General features: G+C 44.8%; 1 protein-coding gene across 2 annotated transcripts in view; it reads left to right on the forward strand.

The window, feature by feature from the left end:
- Positions 1 to 19,265, forward strand: part of LOC307046213 (teashirt homolog 1-like) — a 38,499-nt gene extending 19,234 nt beyond the window's left edge. For both annotated transcript variants that reach the window (XM_079692479.1, XM_079692478.1), the window contains exon 3: positions 14,464 to 19,265. In XM_079692479.1, the coding sequence (XP_079548605.1) occupies positions 14,464 to 17,972 (3,509 nt within the window). In that variant the 3' untranslated portion in view covers positions 17,973 to 19,265. The remainder of the gene's footprint in view (positions 1 to 14,463) is intronic.
- Positions 19,266 to 21,315: the final 2,050 nt, after the last annotated feature.

The following is a 21,315-nucleotide window of genomic DNA, read 5'->3' on the forward strand; positions in this document are numbered from 1 at the left end:
TCAGCATTACAGAAGATGGATGTGTCTTTAAAGCAGAGATTGATTGTGGATATCAGAGTTATGGCGCCATTCATCACGGCCGATATTATTCAGACGAGCGGGATTGAACAAGGAGGTGGGACTCCTGAGCCCATGGGTGGGTTCTGATTTGGGGGGGGGGCTTTAATAGATTGTAGATGAGAGTGTGTGTCACTTTGTGTGGAATGAATGCATGTTCGCTCATGTGTTTGCTTTATACCTACATAAGTCGGCGTCACTTGGGAATGTATTCTGGTGTGTGTGTGTGTGTGTGTGTGTGTGTGTGTGTGTGTGTGTGTGTGTGTGTGTGTGTGTGTGTGTGTGTGTGTGTGTGTGTGTGTGTGTGTGTGTGTGTGTGTGTGTGTGTGTGTGTGTGTGTGTGTGTGTGTGTGTGTGTGTGTGTGTGTGTGTGTGTGTGTGTGTGTGTGTGTGTGTGTGTTGGAGCTGTCTGCATTGATCTCCAGTGATGTGATCCTGCTTCAGAGCCCGTTCTCATCGGACTCTGATTTACGGCTTCATTAGGACCCATTCTTTTTGTCTTCTTGCTTTTGCCAGGTCACTCTCCGACACACACTCAGACAACACACACTCTGTGGAGAAACAACCAAAGGACTTTTCATCCCCATACACGTTGTATAGCTTGTTTCTGTTCTGTTTGTCATCTTTATGAATAATCTCTTATTATTATTCATCAAGGCCCAGCACCTCATTGTTTGTCCCGAGAGTTGAAGTGCCGTGGCGGTTTTTCCGAGGTGCTTCCCTACCCCCAGGCAGCCCCACTCGGCTGAAAAGAACCCTCATTGTGTGTGTCTTCTTTTATGGCGCTGTCTGAAAGAGAGGGATGCACTCCAGTCGGCATTCAAATGCACGTGGTAAAGCAGCCAGCAGAGCAGGACAAACACCACAGGTTGTAAACGCTTTGAAAAGCAGAGTGTGTAAGAGTGTGTGTGTGAGGATTTGTAAATGTGAATGTGAAGTGAGTGTGTGCTGACTGAATGGTTTTCACTCTCTTTACCTCCACTTTTTCCCTCCCAATACACTCACTTTACTCCCTGTTTTTTTTTCTCTTCCTACCTGTCTTTGCCTGAAATGACTTTCTTCTTCCTCCAAGAAAAGAACCTCAACGTTTTTTTTTTTCTCGTGTTTTATAAACCCCCACCCACCGTCACCACCGCCATTATCAGGAGTCAAGTCATGCAGAAATGTAAAAAAATAAGAAGGTAATCACACTTTGTGCTGGTGCTTTTGTCGTGAGCCCGTGATGGAAATGGGTCTAAATATGAGATTAGAACCTGCCGCTGACTGATGCTATTAGGAAGATATGCCATAGACTTTACTATCTCCCATGAAGGATTAGCGCAAATTATACTGGGAGACAGGCTTGATTTCTCCTCTGCCTTGCTGGATGTGGGCATTTGAGGCACTCTAAGTTGACAGTGTCTGTCTCCGCTTAGTTCTCAGAGACAGGTTGTGTGACAGCTGATGCCAGGCGAGGGCTTAAAAAGTGTGCGTGTGTGGGTGTCTGTTTGTGTGTTGGACACCTTTTTGGTCTGTGTGTGCGAGCGCAAGTTTGTCGCCGTGTGTGTGAGTAGGAGAGTTATAAACTGACAGGCGAGTGTGTTTGAATGTGATTGCACGTCAATGACGTTTTTTTTCCCTTCAGAAAACAGGTTCTCTTTGAGTAGGGTGACAATTGGGAAAGGCTAATTTTAAGCTCGGTGGCTTCCTCTTTAATTCTACACACTCTTATCTGGCTTTAGTTGAAATAATTAAACTGTCTGTATGACTGTCCAGGTGAAGCTGTTTATCCAGCTGTGAATAAGAAAGGAAAGCTGGGCAGGCGTCTGACCATGTGCCGGCTGTTTGAATCCATTTGGAGGAAATTCTGATAAAAACGAAACCCATATAAAAGCACACCTGAATTTCTGGTTGTTTTGGAACCCTAATTTTGAAACAGAAAGGTCCGTTATTGCATCCATAATGGATAGTCATCTCAAATTATTTTAAACTCTGATTTTGACGGCGGTAGGTGGCTGAGCGCTTTGCTCACCTCTCAGGAATGTTTGAGGGAACATGCAGATGCTCCCTGTTTTAGCCCCGCTGTCTCCCCTCGGCTCTCTGATTTAGGAGGGTGACATGTCCTTTAATGTTGGGTAATAAACTGGAGGGGTGGATTTACAGGCTCAAGCCTTGTTTCATTCTCTTATGACGACAGTGCAAGCTCCACCTTCAGTGCAGTTAAGGCTTCAGGAGAGCCGTTGGTTACCACCTCAGGCCTCATGTGCCATATGTCGCACAGAAATTCAAACAAGAAAAAAGTTGGGTGTCAGTTTGAATTGTATATCACTAAGCCAACTTTGGCCAGCTCTAGTCATTTTGTGTTAAACCTACCATGAATAATAGTTTCAAAGGATACTCTTGCCTGTTTGGCGTTATTTAAATGTAGATTAGTTTGGTGTGAGTTGTTGATCGTTTGGGATGTCGTCAGTAGAGATGTCTTCCTTTTCTAAAATGAATGGAACAAGCTGGCACTCAACTTGTGAAGCTAAAAAAATGAATTTGAAAATATCAAAAGCAACGTGTCTTTCCAGAAATCATGAACTGCTACATATGGTAATCAACAGACCTTGTTGTGAGCAGTTGCATGTAGGAACTCTTTCCTTTCTAGCAAACTACACCCGCCAAGCGCAACAAGAATGTGTTCCTCTAATCATGGAGCAACGGCTCTTGCTTACTTGTTGGTGGGTGTAGTTTGGTAGAAAGAAATCAGAACAAAATGTGATGAATAGCTTGGGTAAACTCTAACCCCTACATTTGTATGTTTGATAATTGGCTGAAATGTTCCTTTTAAATATGAGTTGAACCTCACAACAAAGATGTGTCCTGAAAAGAATTCCGGACAATAAAGTACATTTTCATTGTAACCAAAACAACGCCTAAATGCAGCAAATTTGACCTCACCTTGAACCCAAGCGAGTAACTTTTACTGTACATTCTAAAAACAGTTATCAACTCGCAGCATTTTGATTCAACTCTTCCTTACTTCTCCACATCCTCCAAATTCTGCTTCTTCTTCCCACTCTTCCTCCTCCTCTCTGCTCTTACCTCCTTTGTTTGTGAGGTATGATGCACAGCGCTGCTTTGCTATGTCAGCAGGATTGAAGCAGGTCACAGTGTAGAGTGACTCAGATAGTGTCAGAGCGATACATACTGTGTTTCCTAGTATTGGTTTGTGCGGTAGTTACCACTTCTCCCTGACTGCAGCGGTGACTCTGTTAGCAATGTTTTTATTTCAGGCGCTTGAGGTGTGGGAGGATTTACTCACTGACTAAAGTGTGTAAATCCTGCAATCAAACCAGCATTACCTACCTTGCCGAGCTGCTGAATCTAAAGGAATGTTATTAGTTTGGATTTGGAAGTGGTTTAAATGTTGTTACAAAGGCTTTTCTAGCTTTATATTTTGGGGGATTCATATAAGAGATAATGTGCACCCACTTATTACATGCCCACATGCTAAATAATCCAATGACTTGACTCACAATATAGATTAAAAATGATTTAATTGTCTTAAAAATGATTGTATTGCTCCATTAAGGAACAAATAGTCTGTTAAACGGTGTACCAACTGCTTGACCTGCGAAAACAACGTAACAGTTTTCTCTAACTGTCCAAGTCTTTTTTTAACTGGTCTTCAAACGCTTCCAGAGCTAATACCATGTTCCCTTTAATGTGTTTACTTCCTGTCTGTCATCGTTAGTTGATTTTGCTTTCTGGGGACAGTTTAGCCATCAATCAGTATTACCAACCTCTGAAATATCCAGATTGACCAATCAGAATCGAGTATTCAACTAAGTAGTGTAATAAATCTAAATTAAAACTTATGGGAGTCATGTCAGTGGTAGTATCAGCTTCTTAAACACCCATATTGTCTCTTCCACAAAGGATGCCCCAAATCAGTCTCTCCGTGACTCAGTTTGACTGATCAGTCCAAGGCCTAGTTTGCCGCTGCCAGCATGGGACCCGATGTTCGTTCCTCTATTTATTTCCACAGCCCGTGCGTTTTTCCCCATATAAAGACAGTCCATGTCCGACAGTGTCACCGCGTGATGGATTGCATAGTCCTCTTCTCTCAGGAAAGAGAAGAGGGGGGGATGGTGGAAAGAAGGAAGGAAGGGAGAGAAGGAGGGAAAGAATGAGTGAGGGAGAGAGGGAGGAAGCGGAGTGCAGCAGTGAAGGACATGGCAGCTTAGCGCTGGCCAAAAAGACTGTGCTGAACACCTGCTCCTGTCTCCAACGCCCCTTCAACCTCCTCATTACCTGTCAATCTATCACAAGGCAGCCAGATCAAATGTCTGCTGCAGCCAGGACTCGCACAGGGAGGGAAGAAGGCAAAGAGGGAGGGAAGAAAGAAAGAAGGGAAAGAAAGGGACAGATTGTATGTCTGGGAGAGCAGAAAATGAAGGGGAAGTAAATGGAGCAGCTGCGTGTGCATATCGAAGATCTGATGATAATTTGGGAGTAAACTTCGTCCGGAGTGCAATTATGTAAAACTTCTGGAGGTAGTTTGTCATGTTTGCTTAATGTAGAATACATAATACAGACTTTGTGTGAATCGGATGAGCCCTTAATGTGCTTTGAAAGACTTTCATCATAGAATAAAAGTAAGAAAATAAAGTCATTGAGGGGCACTTTCAGGTGTAGATCACTGACCAAAACAATCAATACCATAATGTTTTCAGTACACACAAAAGTGCCCTTCAGCCCTGTTTGGCCTTTGATTGGCGCCTCTTCGCAAAAAAGGGATGTATCTGTGACAGACAAGCGCCTCTGTAGGGAGGCGGGGCCTGCGGTTTCACATTACAGCCCCAAAGCTGCCAGTATGAGGACACGACAAACTGCACAATAACATTTGTGTACATATGCAGATGTTCATGCATTTGCGCTGGTTTAAGTTGTGTACCGGAGTGTATGAATTGTGCATTGTGCTTTTCTTCCTCGTTTTTTGTGCCTTTTTAAAAGCAGATGCGTTTGAGCTCATCAAGGTGAATCAGCGCACACATGACCAGCCTCAGCCCTCCATTTCTGATCCCTTTCACTCCCTACTCTCCTTTAGCGTGTGAGCCGCGCTGATTTACGGTAATTATCCATCGTTGGGTCATCTATCAGGCTGGCCGTTGCTAGGCGATGGAAGCAGCTGCCGCTGGCTGTTGTCATGTTGTCAGGGACAGTGCATGTGTGTGTACATACCCGTGTGTGTTCCTTGGGATTTAGGTGATGCTTGTGTGTATTCACTGGCAGTGTGTGTTCAGGTAAAGTGGTCCATCCTGATGTTGGGATTTTAAAAGCGCAGGTGGCGTTGAAGACAGAAGGCAGCGAAGGATGGAGGGAAGGATTATAAGAGGGGAGGGGGGAAAGGGTGGGGTCAAAGGTTGCATAAGGCCAGGTGGAATTTGAGAGTGTGTGTGTTTTGAGGGGGTGGGCAGCTTAAAAGGCACAGGTGTGTGTGATAGACAAGAGGAGCGGTATGATAAATGCATTGGCGCAGATGGAAGTTGGGAGAAGTCGGGCCTTGGGGAGTACTTTTAGTAGCTGTGAAAATTGGAAGTCTGAGGGTGTGGAGAAAGGGGTGGGGGGGGGGATATTTTCTATTGGCAGGTGATGGTCACACAGATGGGTGCTGGTTCAGATCCCCGCTAAGGGGCCTTCTTTTCCTTATTTTACCGTTTGTAATCCATCATGACCCATTGTGTTGAAGACTTCTCGGGTTTCATGATCTACGCACGCCATTCATGTCTGAGCAGACTTGACAAATCCCACAAACACACACACACGCACACGCACACACACAGAGAGGTCAACTGCAAACATTATAGTCTTAACACTCCGTTAAGGGAACATACTAACATCTAAAGAAAGTGCAGGACACTATCATCACCAGTTTGTCTTGTACAAGAAAAAATTATCATTTTTATGTTCACATGAGTAATGCAAAAGTAAACAAATATCATAGTTAGATCTAAATAGATCAAATTACCACCAATAAAAACAATTATTCACTTCTGTTTCCTGCCAAACTTGATGATATTAATACAAAATTGAATAAAACCAAAGAGCTTATTCACAAACTAATTAAAGAATGCAATGTTTTGGACAGCTTAAAAAGGCGGCTGATGAAAGAGTCTCTTTCTCGTGTTTGCATCCAAGTAGTTTCACAGAAGTTTTATTGGCTTGGCAGATCCATAAAAAAAAAAGGCAGCTGGATATAAGCCACACGTCCATATGAGCGACGGTAACTGTAAATACAACCTCCAATTTCGGCTCTCCATACCGGGCTAATTAGCGCCAGTTAGCGTTTGTCATTGCGTTTAGGGGTGAAGATTAGGAACACCTCTCAATTAATCTGCAATCAGCCTGTTTGTTAATTAGCTAACCTGTTCTAAGTGGCCTTCGGGGCTCTTGTGTAATTAGCTAAGCTGCTGGGAAGCAGGTCTGCGTGTTGACATTGACCTAAAGTACACACACAAACATATATACTGTATAGGACACACAGATGTCTCCGGGCACGGTCAAGAGGGACACAAACTTCCAATGATTTAGATTATGTGTGTTCAGGAAAAACAAATGCAAACACTTCCTAACTTTATTAGTCGTCGCAATCCAAATATACACATTGGCACATCGTCATGCTCGCAGCGATACACTCTGCTCTCCTCCATTCACTCTGCTGCATCCCTCAAAAGCATTCTTGGAAAAGACAGGAGGGGGAGAAAAGCACACTGTACTCCCGTGCACGTACACTCTTTTGAACATTTCATCCTTTTCAAGTGCAACAACATCCCCAACCAAAATGAACAGCTTCTCCACTGCTGTGTCGAAGCGTTTTTTTTCCTTCTTGCTCACTTCAAAGCCATTTGTTTACTCTGCTGCCTCCTGACATTGTCTGTGGTAATTAAAGGAGCGGGCTGAAATTTATGGTTTAATTATACAGGCCTTGTTATGCAGAGAGAAGACCAGGATGGGCTGATATGCTCAATAAAAATAAATAAATTCCATACAGGTTTATTGAACCCGGCGTTTGCACATAGGGTGCAATCGTTCCAGCCACTCAGGTGTGTGTAAGTGTTGTTGGGTTTATGTGTATGCATAATGTGTGAATGTTTATTTATGTATTGCCTCGCAGGAGAGGCCCAGCGCGCCGTGTGAGTGGGTGAGAATGAAATTTGAAAAAATAAATAAGAAAAGCCAGATGAATTGCAATCGATCGGTGCTGGTTCACCGTATTGATCCCCCAGCATGTTAAACCCTGCTGTACTCCATGAAGAACACTCAGTCTGTCAGTGTGGAGCCCCCCCCCCAGACCCCCCCCACCTGCACCCTCACCCACTCCTTCAACAACTAGCAAACGGCTGGATATACTGTAAATGTCTTCCAGTGTTGTTACTGCATGCATGTGTAAAAATCAGTTACGACTGCAATTGCAGCCCCAGCTTCAGTAAATCGTGTGTGTGTGTGTGTGTGTGTGTGTGTGTGTGTGTGTGTGTGTGTGTGTGTGTGTGTGTGTGTGTGTGTGTGTGTGTGTGTGTGTGTGTGTGTGTGTGTGTGTGTGTGTGTGTGTGTGTGTGTGTGTGTGTGTGTGTGTGTGTGTGTGTGTGTGTGTGTGTGTGTGTGTGTGTGTGTGTGTGTGTGTGTGTGTGTGTGTGTGTATCTATTTGTGTGTGAGAGATTTTTTTTGCATGCACAGTAATGGAGAGTGATCTTGGCTGTGGCCCACTAGCCGCTCCTCCGAACTGATCTTTGAGTATGGTATAAATAGCGCTTGCTCTATAAATAAAACAGCAGCACCTTTCACACTCTCTTTCACTTACCCCCCCTCCCCATATACACACACAACCACAAACAAAACCTGTACACAATCACATGCACAAGTACTTCCACATAGGCCTCACTTCAATCCATACATCATACTCATCAGATAGAGGTCAGATGAAAGGATGTAATTGGGACGTATTGACATTTTTACATGAGAGCGTGACCTGAACTAGCTTAGCACCGGTTACCTGCCTGACCTCTGACCCCAGAACGATGGTGCTGCACAACAATCCATGGTGTTGGCTGATTCTGATTCTTTTATTTAAAAGGGCCTTGTACTGTAGCAAGCGGATGATCAATATGTTTCCCAAAAAAGGACAATAAAACAGCGTTTGCTAAAAAAGACATTGAATTTGAAACACTTTGGTGACCTGTTACAAAAAATAGGTTTTTCGACCTTTTGTATGATCTTAGGCTACTGCATCAATCATTTCTACAGTATAGACTTATTGTATAATATATGGATATGCTCTTGAGCATTTTTGCTGAACACGATATTGCCCATTTTGTTTACATACATGTTTTTTTTACATTCAACATTTTAATAACCACGAAGCGAGAATATAAATATCCTCCATTCTTTTATACAGAGCCCTATCATCGATTTTTTATATCTGAGTTCTAATCTCTGATACATATTTATCCTGCTATATTACCATTTTGTCCTTTACCCAAGACGCTTTGTCCCTGTGGCTACAAGGACTTTTATTGTAGATTTTTTACTTCAGCTTATGTTTGTATAAACATGTGTTTATTGTATTCTAATATGGTGCAATTGTCACAGACATGTATTTTGATTGATTGATTAGTTCATTGATTGATGATTGATAAAATGGTCCTTAAATGACAATAATATAGTTATCAAGCAACTATTTCGAAGAAAATACTGTCCAAAGAAGGTTGCGATTGTGCCCGGCCTTCAGCACGGTCTCTCAAAGTTGGGGAAGATTTTGTCCCATCTCTTTCCGTAGTTGTCTTGATATGGAACACAGACCGTAAGGCTATCCAACTTTGCCATCCTGCTTGCAAAGCAAAACACACTAACAAACTACTCTCTAGTGCTTTGGCTTTACATAATGCTACTGGCCAACTGTAACTCACCATGACTTGAAGTGTTTGCATGGAGCCGCCAGCGCAAACGATCGCCGGGAAAGCTGCTGGTTGACTCAATGAATATCAATAATACAGAAATACACCGCTAATCCTGTTTGCACAGCACTTATTCACATTCACACCACTTTTCCACGTCAGTCCATTATGTAGCTATGTGTCTCAAGAACAACATGTCCCATCCGCCGCTGTCTGCCGAGCTCAACTCAGGCTAGAAGTGTTTTGAAAATGGGGGTGGGGGAGGGGAGGGGGATGAGAGATAAATTGGTACAGCGAGCTGGAATGCTGCAGCAGTTATTTAAGGCCCTGTAGGTGCTGCCTAGGCCATATGCTTCCATTATTCCGCTTGGGAGGGGCTCATGTGGGCATATGAGCAAGGGCTGGAGAGAGGAGGAGGAGGGTGGGAGAAAAAGAGAAAGAGTGGGGGGGGGGGGGGGGTGATTGAGGGAAGTGAAGGGAGAAAGTAATAGCTGAGGAATTATTTTAAGGAGAGCCCCCTTCCTATCAAGCGTAGGAGGAATTTTAAGAACGGGATACCTGGAGAAGCCTGAGAGGAGGTGAGAATGAATTAGCTCCCAAAGTAAATGATCGCCTTCACCCTCAATATCCGGCTCTCTCGCCACCGTTGTCTTTGCATAATTCATCACGTCAAGTTTTGAGGTGTGACGGAGTATAATTCATGAACTCCTGAACTTTTCAGGTTGATCGCTTTTTCTTTATAGGTTAGGCCTCCTCAATAATTTCGAAGCTAGAGAAGATAAGATTCTGTACGTCATACCTCGTATTTTGTTTCGATGAGTATTCAAAAAATGAAGACTCAATGGTGTGTTGTAGAGACATGTTCTGTTGGCAATTATTGTACATTAAGTTTTGCGCATGAACGGGATAAATACAAATGAAATGAAATGAAAGACAGATCTCCACAACTTAATGCAACTTATTTTAATATGTGTCTAGGATCAATTAGGATCATGTAGATATCAGGTTAAAATAACACTTCAGTTTCAGCTGTTATCTAAGACTCCTGCAGATGGCTTAATATCTGTGTTAAAAAAAAACAAGGCCCAGATGCAGCTTTGTTATTTGCCTCATATCTCTTTCTCTTTTGTTTCCCCCTCTCTTCTTCTCCCTATCTGTACCATCTCTTGTCAGACTGAGGCCTGTGTTCCTGATCAGGGCATTGCTCTCATGTTAGCCGCTTCACGGGAAGCACATCCCAGCATTCCTTCTGACACGCCGGCAGCAGCATTACCATAATTGGCTTTTCTACATGACGGGACAGAGGAAATAATAATGTCATTTTATTTACAGCCCTCTTGTCCCGGTCCGAGAGCTATCACCCCCCCCACCCCTCCCGTATTTTTCCCTCCTACATCCTCCCCTCCCTCCTGCCACCGCACTCTTTCTCCTCTCCGCACATAATGCTGACATACATCCCTCCCTCAGCCCCCCCCCCCATCTCGTCTATCTCATCTCCCTCTCTCCCACTCTGCCTGTGCAGGGCGCGAGTCTCGTTCTGCCACGGCGTGTAGGTCAAGCGATGGCTTTTTGATCAGCTCCTGTCCAAAGCCATCAGGGTTGAGAGGCACGTAATGGAGAGCGGGGTGACAAACAGAATCTGGGGAAGGAATAAGACTGCCAGTTTCCTATTAGGGGCCGGCCTAAACGGCCTCCGCGACCCCCCCCCCCCCCTGCACCACAGCCATACACACCCCACCATTCTCTGCTGCGAACACACTCCTACACTGCTTAAATCACATGAGTGAAGGGGCCCGTGATTGGACATTAGTGCCGCAAATGACTGCCGTGATTGCCCCCTCTTCCCAAACTCACATCAAATAAATAAAGAAATGTGTGTAAATAAATAGAAGGAGGGGTGTTGGAGAAATGGGGCTGGTGTTGGGGGGCAAGCTGACTGGTCTCATCCCCTTCTTTTCCCCTTCTTTCTCATTTCATCGCCTCTCTGCCTTTCTTATCTGGTTTGTTTGGCTTTGACATCAGCCAAATGGTGAGGCTCCGCGCGCCTGACAGAGAGTTTTATTGATTTAACAACCAGCAGACTCTCAGCAAAGCAAAGTGTGAAGACAAAAAAACAGAACAAAAATTGGCAGGGCGGAGACAGATAGCAAAGTTTTGAAACGGAGTGATATGTTTCTACTTCGATCCTTACCAAAGGCTGACGTGTCCGAGGGTCGTGTTTCATTTGGTACCGTTTACAAGAATCAAGTCGTACCCAAAGTTGAGCCGCGTGTCAGCGAGGGAGAATGTTTTTGAGATGATCTGCGCTTAGGGCCGATCATGTTGTCCCAAAGTGAGTCCCAGTGTTGTGTTGAGGCTGGGCGTTCACCACAGGCTTTTCATCAGAAAAACATAATATCAAAGGGGCAATTGGATTTACTTAGCCATGGTCTGATCTCTGAGAACTCAACAAACCTGATTGAAATCTGTTATGACATCTAGCATTCTTTAATCTTTACATATAGGGTACAAATCAGAATCAAGGGTGCTTTATGTGCACTTACTGTAAGTCCATCAATGACATTCTTTTAGAAAAAGCAGATGAGAAGAGTATACACACTTAATATGTGTATGTAAATGTAAATCAATGTTTGCAATACATATTTTAAAAGGCTCTTCAACACATCCAAAGGGGATCCTAGAAACCCTTCTCCGACTTAACATATTTTGGTTCCCTATTTGTTAACAGAGTAACCATATGTGTAGGCATTGGGGGATCAGTGATACAGTTGGATGCTAATTCCTGCTTCCTCCGTGTGTGTTGTTGGTGATCTGGCGTGGCTGGTGGCGGGCTTGATCGCTGCTGCTTCTGACAGAGAGTCTGCAGTGCTATCCTGGTCACGCTGCCGCCTGTCTCCTTGATGGCGGCACGTCCCCGAGCAAAAGTGACAGGCGCTTTGGCGCCCGCGCAGATGGCCCTGCTCACAGCCATCACCCACTCGGCAAACCAAACCACCAGGGACGTCGCGCCAGCACTGCCCCTTCCCCGAGCCTGCCCCTTGCTGCTGGTGTTGCTCCGCATATGCGTGTCCAGGACGGGAGAAGGGGGCTTAATCTGGCCGCCACTCAGAATCACACATCTTCAAGTTGCACTGATTGAACCAAATAATTCCCCCTTCCTCACGCTTCAGATTTGAGCATCATGTCAGGATAGATGCGGCGTCTCAAACAAGATGATAATTTATTTCAGACTCAGGTTTCATCACTAACGTTTTACATTTATGGTTTGCGAAACAGTCCACTTGCTGCCTGTGATTTTTACAGATGTCGGTCTCTGCCAGTCTTTTGTCTGTGTGCTTTTGATATCTCCCTCTTTGTTGTTTCCATGACAACATGGCAGGACAGGCATTGATTGACAGGGATCGTCAAAGGGTTCCCTGGCGACCTGCTCATTGTTCGTAGCCCCTCCCTGCTGCAGTCTGTGTTTTGTCACTCACCCAGTGATATTTCTGATCTGCTGCTTCTCATTCCTGCTGTCTCCCTGTGTGTGTGTGTATGTGTGTGAGTGTGTGTGTGTGTGTACTAAGCACTGCCAACTATTGGGGTTTAGCAATTTTTTGGCTGTAGCCGTTGTGACTGACTCACAGAGGTAATTCCTACTGTATGTTTGCACTGTTCGTGTGGGCTTGTGAGGAATGGATAGCCGTTCTGCAGGATGCTTTGTATATTAAATGGCTGATATGTATTGATAGCCTCCTTTACTAGAAGCGGGTTAGCTAGGGGGGGAAGGCACTGTAACAGAAACCACTCTGCAGATGTGTTGTAGAGAGTACAGCACATAATGCTAATCTGCTGTGTTAGGGATTTTCAGGAGTTTTAGAAACTGTCTCGGTCTCCGTCTGTCAGTGGGATTGAAGCGCAGCCAGGTTCTCCTGTAGTGCTCTCATTTCACTGAAATCCTGTCAGGCGTTAGGGGAGTGTGTTGCTCATTTGGAGAAGGGGTGTATCAGTAGCACACAGCAGACCTATAGGCAATATTATGGTCTGTGGGTTCAGGTTTTTCGCACCGTAAGAGCAAACATGTATGAGCAGTACATTACAGAGGCATTGGGAGGTGAGCATGCGGGCAAACGCCATCCGCAAAATAGGCACTCACACGCACATCACCACGCAGTCACAGTCGATGGTGCAGCTGCTCACCTCCTCCTCTCCTCTCAGGCAGCAGTAAATGTTGCCAGTGTATATATATCAGGTATTATGTCCACTTAGATTATTATATGACAGGTTAGCGTGCCGTTTGAAGCTGACAGCACATCTGTTTCATCAGGAGAGACTGATACTGGCATCTAGGACACACATCTCACCATGCAGGAAGGAGATAAAGGAAGAACCTAGGGGGCCGTCTTTCCTGTCTCCCTGCCTCCCTCACCCTCACCCTCTCTCTCGTCTTGCTCCCTTTTCTCTTGAAATCCCCTCTCCCCTCTCCCCGCCCACCAAACCCAACACCTCCTGCTCACTTTTTCTTTCTCCCCCACATTTACTTCTCATTCACTTGTTCTCCCCACCTCCTGTCTCTCCTACTTACTGATGCTTGCTGTGCATTCGCTAGCATGCAAACCCACACACACTAACACACACGCACACACACACACACACACACACACACACACACACACACACACACACACACACACACACACACACACACACACACACACACACACATGTTGTAGCCTTCTATCTTATTTGCCTATTTTACTGGTAAACCTGTTACATCTCAGCCTTGTTTATTTTCCCTTTCCTCTTTCCTCTGTCTTTTTGTAAAGCATTTCTAGCATTTTTCCAAACACCCCAGACTCCTTTCTTCAGCAATCATTGTTGCATTCAGAATCTAAGTACCATTGTTTTGTTAGTTCCTGCTTATTAGCTCAAATAAAAATGACCTTCCGCTAATCATAGTGGGATAGTAAAAAAGCTACAATATCTCCAAATGGGTTTTTGTTTCTTTCCCTCTCCGTTCAGTTGTGTAACGTGATATTGTGAGGAGCTGAACTTCACTGACTAGATGAGTGAAAGGTAATAAAGCTTTGGGAAGAGAGAAAGAAAGAGAAATGGGGGAGTTAAACATGCAAGCATGCAGCTGGCTAACAAGGCCAAACAGCCAGTCATTTCCGGGGGAACATGAGGCATGTGTGGAGGAATAGGGAGTTGGGAAGGAAAAGGACAACTGTCAGAAGCTCAGTGATTTATTTTTCCCTTGGAGGCTTTTTTCACCACTGGCTTTCAGAGCCACATGTGTGTGAAATACACACAAATTCATGCAAGCATGCATACACACACTAACATTCAATGAGAGTTAAAGCCTACATTTCCCCTCTTTGAGTATTCATCCCGAGTTATTTTGATAGTGGTCCTGTTGGCGTGCTGTAAATGTTTTATTTCATTGAGCTGACCTCTTTTTTCCCCTCTTCTTTTCTTCTTTTCTTTCTTTTCTGTCTTTCTCTCCAGCGTACGCGCCCGAAGACGAGAATAAGCCAGGCGAACACAATGAAGAAGAGCACCTGCAGGATGACGGCCTCTCATTAGACGGCCAGGACAATGAGTTTCTGTGCAACGAGGAAGAAGAAGATGTGGATGGAGGCCAGCCACCTAGCTACAGAGACTCTCCGCTCAGCAATGGCACTAACCCTGATGCTGGATACGGGTCCCCGCTCAGCGACACCAGCGACCGGCTGACAGACTTTAAGAGCACCTCTTCCAGGGACGGTCAGGAGAGGGAAGGCACGACTTTACCCTTCCGCCCCGACAACGGCCTGTCTTTCCAGGATAGCCTGGCACAGATGAAAGCCGTCTATGCAAACCTCATCTCAGATGCCTCTTGGTCTAGCATCACAATGGACTTAATGAAATCTAAGCCTGCTGCAGCCGGCAGTGTCAATAGTGCCATCACTACTTCGGAACCTGCCCCTACTGCTTCTGTCTCCTTAACCACGACCACAAACAAGAGCAGCGGGGTCAACATGACTAGCAGTCACCATAATGGCAGGAGCTCCAATGCTACTGTGAACCACACAGGCAGCGCAAGTGGCAATACTAATGGCACAGCATCTAGCTCTGTTAGCAGCAACAGTGCAAACAGTGGTGGGGCAAGCAATGGTACCGGTGTGGCCTACGACTGGCACCAGGCAGCGCTTGCCAAAACTTTTCAACAGAACCCCTATCACCTTTTGCCAGAGCCCAGCCTCTTCAGCACAGTGCAGCTCTACCGGCAGAACAACAAGCTGTATGGTTCTGTTTTCACTGGTGCAAGCAAGTTCCGTTGCAAAGACTGCAGTGGTGCCTATGACACACTGGTGGGTTTAACAGTCCACATGAATGAGACGGGCCACTATCGAGATGACAACAAGGACAAAGAGGAGGATCAGGGAAAGCGCTGGTCCAAACCACGTAAGCGCTCCCTGATGGAGATGGAGGGAAAAGAAGATGCTCAAAAAGTGCTGAAGTGCATGTACTGTGGCCACTCGTTTGAGTCTCTTCAAGATCTCAGTGTTCATATGATCAAGACCAAGCATTACCAGAAAGTGCCTCTCAAAGAACCGGTGCCAGCCTTGGCCACAAAGCTGATGTCTTCTTCAGCTAAAAAACGAGCCCTCCATGATGCTATAGTGTCCCCATGCTCGCCAGACTCTATCCATGCTAGTAGTGTTGGTGGTGGTAGTGCATCTCTTGGGGATGTTGGCACAAAATCCGCAGGTAACCCCTACGTTACGCCAAACAACCGCTATGGCTACCAGAATGGTGCCAGCTACACATGGCAGTTTGAAGCTCGTAAAGCCCAGATCCTCAAATGCATGGAGTGCGGGAGCTCTCATGATACACTCCAACAGCTGACTGCCCACATGATGGTTACTGGTCACTTTTTGAAGGTTACAAACTCTGCATCCAAAAAGGGCAAACAGCTTGTTTTTGATCCGGTGGTGGAAGAGAAGATTCAGTCCATCCCACTACCACCGACCACCACCAGACTCCCTGTTCCCAGTGGGGTAAAGTCCCAGCCAGTGTCCCCTGCCCTCTCTACATGCTCAGAGGAAAAGAGAGAAGGAGGCGAGGATGAAAGGTCTGAAGGTGGGGAGCCAATTGAGAGAAAAATCAAGGAGGAGAGAGATGACTCGGTTGAGAAATCTAACAATGACGGCACATCTTATAAATACCTTAGAGAAGAAGATCTAGAGGAGGCGCCAAAAGGGGGTTTAGATATTCTTAAATCCCTTGAGAACACAGTATCCAGTGCCATCAGCAAGGCCCAGACAGGCACGCCCACATGGGGGGGTTACCCTAGCATTCACGCAGCATACCAGCTGCAAGGCATGAAGAACTCTTCTACCATTTTACCCCCAATGGTCCAGAGTATGCAGATGCAGCCAATGTTCGCAGGTGGGCTACGAGGCCTTGTGATTAACCCAAACTCAATCATCCACTCGCCTCGGAGCCCTTCCTCCCCTACCCCCCTCAGGAGCAATGTCAGTGCCATGGAGGAGCTTGTAGAAAAAGTGACAGGGAAAGCTTCCAATGTGAAGAAGGAAAAGGAGGAGAAGATGGTGAGCATTGAACGATGCCGGCCCCCATCGTTAGTAAAATCCCCCTCTCCTGCACTGAGAGAGCAGAGAGAACAATTAACATCTCCAAATGACCTATCTGTAGGTAAACCATCGGGTATGAGAATTAGCAGCCCAGGCAGTGTAGACTCAGAGCTCATCTGCAAGAAGGAACCCAAAGAGAGCCTAGTCGACGGCCACAACAACCATTCGAGGAATGGCTCAGAGATGTGCCAATCCCCAGTAACTAATGGCAACTGCCTTGGCATCATCACCGATCACTCACTGGAAAGTCCCTTCATCAACCCTCTCAGTGCACTCCAGTCAATCATGAACACACACCTGGGTAAAGCCTCCAAACCAGTAAGCCCAGCTGGAGACCCACTAGCTATGCTTTACAAAATCAGCAACAGCATGATGGATAAGCCAGCGTTCAAAACAACTCCTCAGGGCAAACCCACTGAGCCCATCAACCACTATCCGCTGTATGAGAGCAGTGACCAGCCCATTGACCTGAGTAAAAGTAAGGCCACCATTAACAGCAACAATAACAACAACAACAACAACAGCAGCAGCGGGCTCTTGACCAACAGTAGTGTAAATGTTAACAAACCCCTAATTTCCCTCCCTGACTCAGTCTCCTCTCCTCTGAGAGAGAATGCTCTGATGGACATTTCCGACATGGTAAAGAACCTCACGGGGAGACTGACGCCCAAATCTTCAACCCCTTCCTCCATCTCAGAGAAGTCAGATGCAGACGGCAGTGCTTTTGAGGACGCCCTAGAGGACCTCTCCCCAGTGCAGAAGAGGAAAGGAAGGCAATCCAACTGGAATCCCCAGCACCTCCTCATCCTCCAGGCACAGTTTGTGTCCAGCCTAAGGGAGACCTCAGAGGGCCGCTTCGCCATGACTGACCTAGGCCCTCAGGAAAGGGTCCACATCTGTAAGTTCACAGGCCTCTCCATGACCACCATATCCCATTGGCTGGCTAACGTCAAGTACCAGCTGAGACGGACTGGGGGCACCAAGTTTCTCAAGAACATGGACTCATGCCAGCCTGTGTTCCTCTGTGGTGACTGTGCCTCCCAGTACAGGACTCCCTCCGCCTACATCGGCCACCTGGAGTCTCACCTGGGCTTCAGCTTGAAGGACCTGTCCAAACTGTCAACGGAGCACCTTCGGGAGCAGCAGGCTGCCTCAAAGGTGATCACAGACAAAATGACATTCGGCAGGCCCCTGTCAGCATTGACCACGGCAGAGGACGACACAAGCTCCGTGTATCAGTGCAGACTTTGCAATCGGACATTCGTCAGCAAACACGCAGTCAAACTGCATCTCAGCAAGACCCACGGCAAGTCTCCAGAGGACCACCTGGTGTTTGTCACTGCTTTGGAGAAACTGGAGAAGATGGAGAAGGTTTAAGCGGGGTCTTGTGCTGAGAGCAGTAGACACTGACAGCTGTGGAAGTGACTAGAATTTCATTGCACTAAAATGACTTTATTCACAGTTACTGCACTGGGCCGAACTGAGCCGCCAGAAAGATATCGATCTTATTCTTTTTTTTGTGATAACTGCCTGACTGGACCATGTCTTTTCATGTTGATTTGTTTTTATTTTGCCAAGCTTTTTTACACTTATTTTGTAATATATTTATATGCTATTTGTCTGATCTGTGCATGTATTTTAGTGAATCAAGATTAAACACAACATTTTAATCTTTTCATGGCAAAAATACAACTACTGCTTCAATTGTAAAAGTGGTGAGCGGAAAGAGAATTTGTGGAAGAGAAAACTGTATAATACTTGATATGAAGAAGGTGAAAATTAAATGTATACACCAAAAGAATGAAAGAATACCCGGAGAGACTGAAGTAGCACCTTAGACAGTTGAAATTTGAATTTGTAAAGAGAACATGTTTTGAAATATCTTGCATTTGTCAAAATCAGATTGATTTAAAAAAGATCAAGGATTATCATTTCCTTCCCCTCTCCTTTTTGGTTCCTGTCACTGCAATGTTTCTGATGATGAATGGCCTGCTCATAAATCTGTCAGTGTATTAGAAAAAGATCATGTGAACCTTTGGAAAAACTGAAATGCTGCTTCTGGTTACGAGTCAATCAGTGAAAAATGAATGGCCGTCAGTATGCAAGATTGCTCAAAAAACTTTTCCTTGTTGTGAAGTATCACCCTATAGCAATTTTCCAGTTGTATGGTTTGTTACAACATTCTCTTTCTAAATTTTGTCGCTCTATTCAACTGTAAAGAGAACAGTCCGTTACATGTAGATGATTACTAGTGAAATGTCAGTACTCCATAAGACATATCTTACCATTTGAAAACGGCTCAACATTCTTTGTATCTTAAGGTGTGTGCATTCTCTAACTTTTATATTGTCATTTTATATACAAAAATGATAAAAAATAAAAACAGATGGTGTATATAGATATATGCTGTAGAGCTACAAAAATGTCCTTTTTTAAAGAAAAATACAAATGTAGCTTCTTTGGCTTGGTTTACAGAAATGATTTTAATTATACTTGCATCCAATTTGATGCATGAAAATGGTGTGGAAAATAAATAAGCGATGCACAATGACTATACATTTCAATGTTTTATCGACAATATTGTAAAAAAAAAAACTTTTTAGCACCGATTAGTTTGTTTCATTTCTTTCTCAATTGTAAAATAAACCCCAAAGCAGTTGTTAACAGTCATGCATTTGTTGTTGTGTTTTTATTTGTCTTTGCGGTGCACCAGACTCTGAAATACATTTGCTTTGCGACAGATCAAACACATTTATCCATTTATAATCTTAACGCACTGCAAACTGTTTATTTATTATATATTTATATACTCAAAGTATGCATTGCAAAGGTAAGTGTCCTTGCTCCTGTATGAGCACATACCTTGTGTTCTGCAAAAGGCCTTCTTTTATATAATATATTAAGAGAAAGAGGAAAAGTCAGTGGTGACATACTTTGAACTGATGACTGATCACTTTATACTGCCAATGATTATTATAATGATGAAGATGACGGGGGTGATAAGCCTGGAAGGGTGCCTGTTGTGGCAGGAAACTCATGCTAGGCTTGTGACTGGCCTTCAGAGAGCCCTTTCTGAAAGAATCAGTGTTATATTAATGACGGCGATGTATTTTTTGCCTGTCTTCTTGGAACAAAATCAGAAGGGTGTCTGTTCTGCTTGATAAACACTCCTGACTGGCCACATTGAACCCATTAGTTAACACCGGTTTTCGTTTGACGAAACAACAAGGAGCTGTGTTTTTCTCTTATTGGCTTAAAAATATATAGTTATTTTTATGGCACTTACATAAAAATCTCCAAAGGATAAAGGATCACTTTTGCATTGGTTTATTGGTTAAACCTTTTGATTCCCACAGCAACTGTGTGGTTGTGTCCATACAAAATGTAATTTAGTGCAGAATGCCATTGCCATTATTCTCTTCTAAATGTTTGCCTAGTTAATTGCAGACAGAATGTTAGAAAACGTTTTTTTATTGTCTGTTTGGCCACAGCTTATTTTCACCACTTGCTCTGCTCTGTTTGCCGTTGTACTTTCTTATGTTTCATGTCTGACTTTATTCAACACAACATCCTAAGCGTTTAGCTTTACTGAGAGCTGAAAGTGAATCGTTGTGTACGCTGACCTCTAGATGACCCCCAGCAGGTTGTGGGGTTTTCTTCCTCAGGCAGCCCTGCAGGTAAAGAGTCTGCTTCATGATTTTGATCTCTCATATCGCCCTCATGTCTCAACATTCTGAAAGAGTACTTACAGTGCCAGCCTTTGTACGAATGAAGGGACGCCATGCTGCAGTGTTATGACTTCCATTCCCTGACTCTCACAACATGCCTCGTGTCGGCTGAGTCAGTCACACACACACTCACTCTCTCCCGGCTACATTAGCGCGAGTGTCTTTGTGCAATTACACACCTCCTCGATCTGGCTGCACCTCGCTGTGTTGATACATGGATTCAGTGACAAAGGAAACACAGGCAGAGGGCAGATTAGCCCCGGCTGAAGATGCAGCTTCCACTGAAAAAGGGGCCGCTAGAGTTGGGTTATAAAACAAACAAGGCAGATAAACACGCAACATTTGGAGGAGATAGTGTTCCCTGCACACCAAAAATAAAAAAACACCTTGTAGGTTTAATACCCCACAGCTAAACCTGTAATTTTGCTGTGCCGTCAGATAGCTGCTGAGCCGATAGAGACTCTTCCCTGCTTTGTTAGAGATCAGTGCACTGTTTCCTCTGCGTATTCTATGTAAATTACATGCGATAATCGCCACGCACGGCACAATGCTGGTTCCCGTGGTGCAAACGGAAACCGAGGGTAGATAAACGCAGGCTGGGCAGATTTGCATAGCCTTTGTGTTTTGGGCGCCGCTGAACGTGAGCCCTGAGGATTGGTAGGGATTTCCTCAAGGTTTTGTATAAGTAAATGCCTGCTTCCTCTCAGGGCTGGGACCATTATGTACAGCAGACAGGGGTGGGTGTAGACAGAGGGCACAAACGGAATAACAAAATTACCTGGGCTGGTGGGAACACGGGGAGGGAGTATTAACCTGCATAACTCGTCTGCCTCTGATGAGATAGAACAGGGATACATTGGTGTTCGCATTGCAGACGTAACATCAAGTATACTGTGTCATGCGTTAGAGACAATGATAGAGAGGTGTCACTCTATGGTTAGGAGATCACAGAGAAGTTAAATAAGGGAAGCAATGCGGTGCTTTTGATGTTT

This window comes from Notothenia rossii, assembly GCF_949606895.1.
Source record: "Notothenia rossii genome assembly, chromosome: 7".
Taxonomy (NCBI): domain Eukaryota; kingdom Metazoa; phylum Chordata; class Actinopteri; order Perciformes; family Nototheniidae; genus Notothenia; species Notothenia rossii.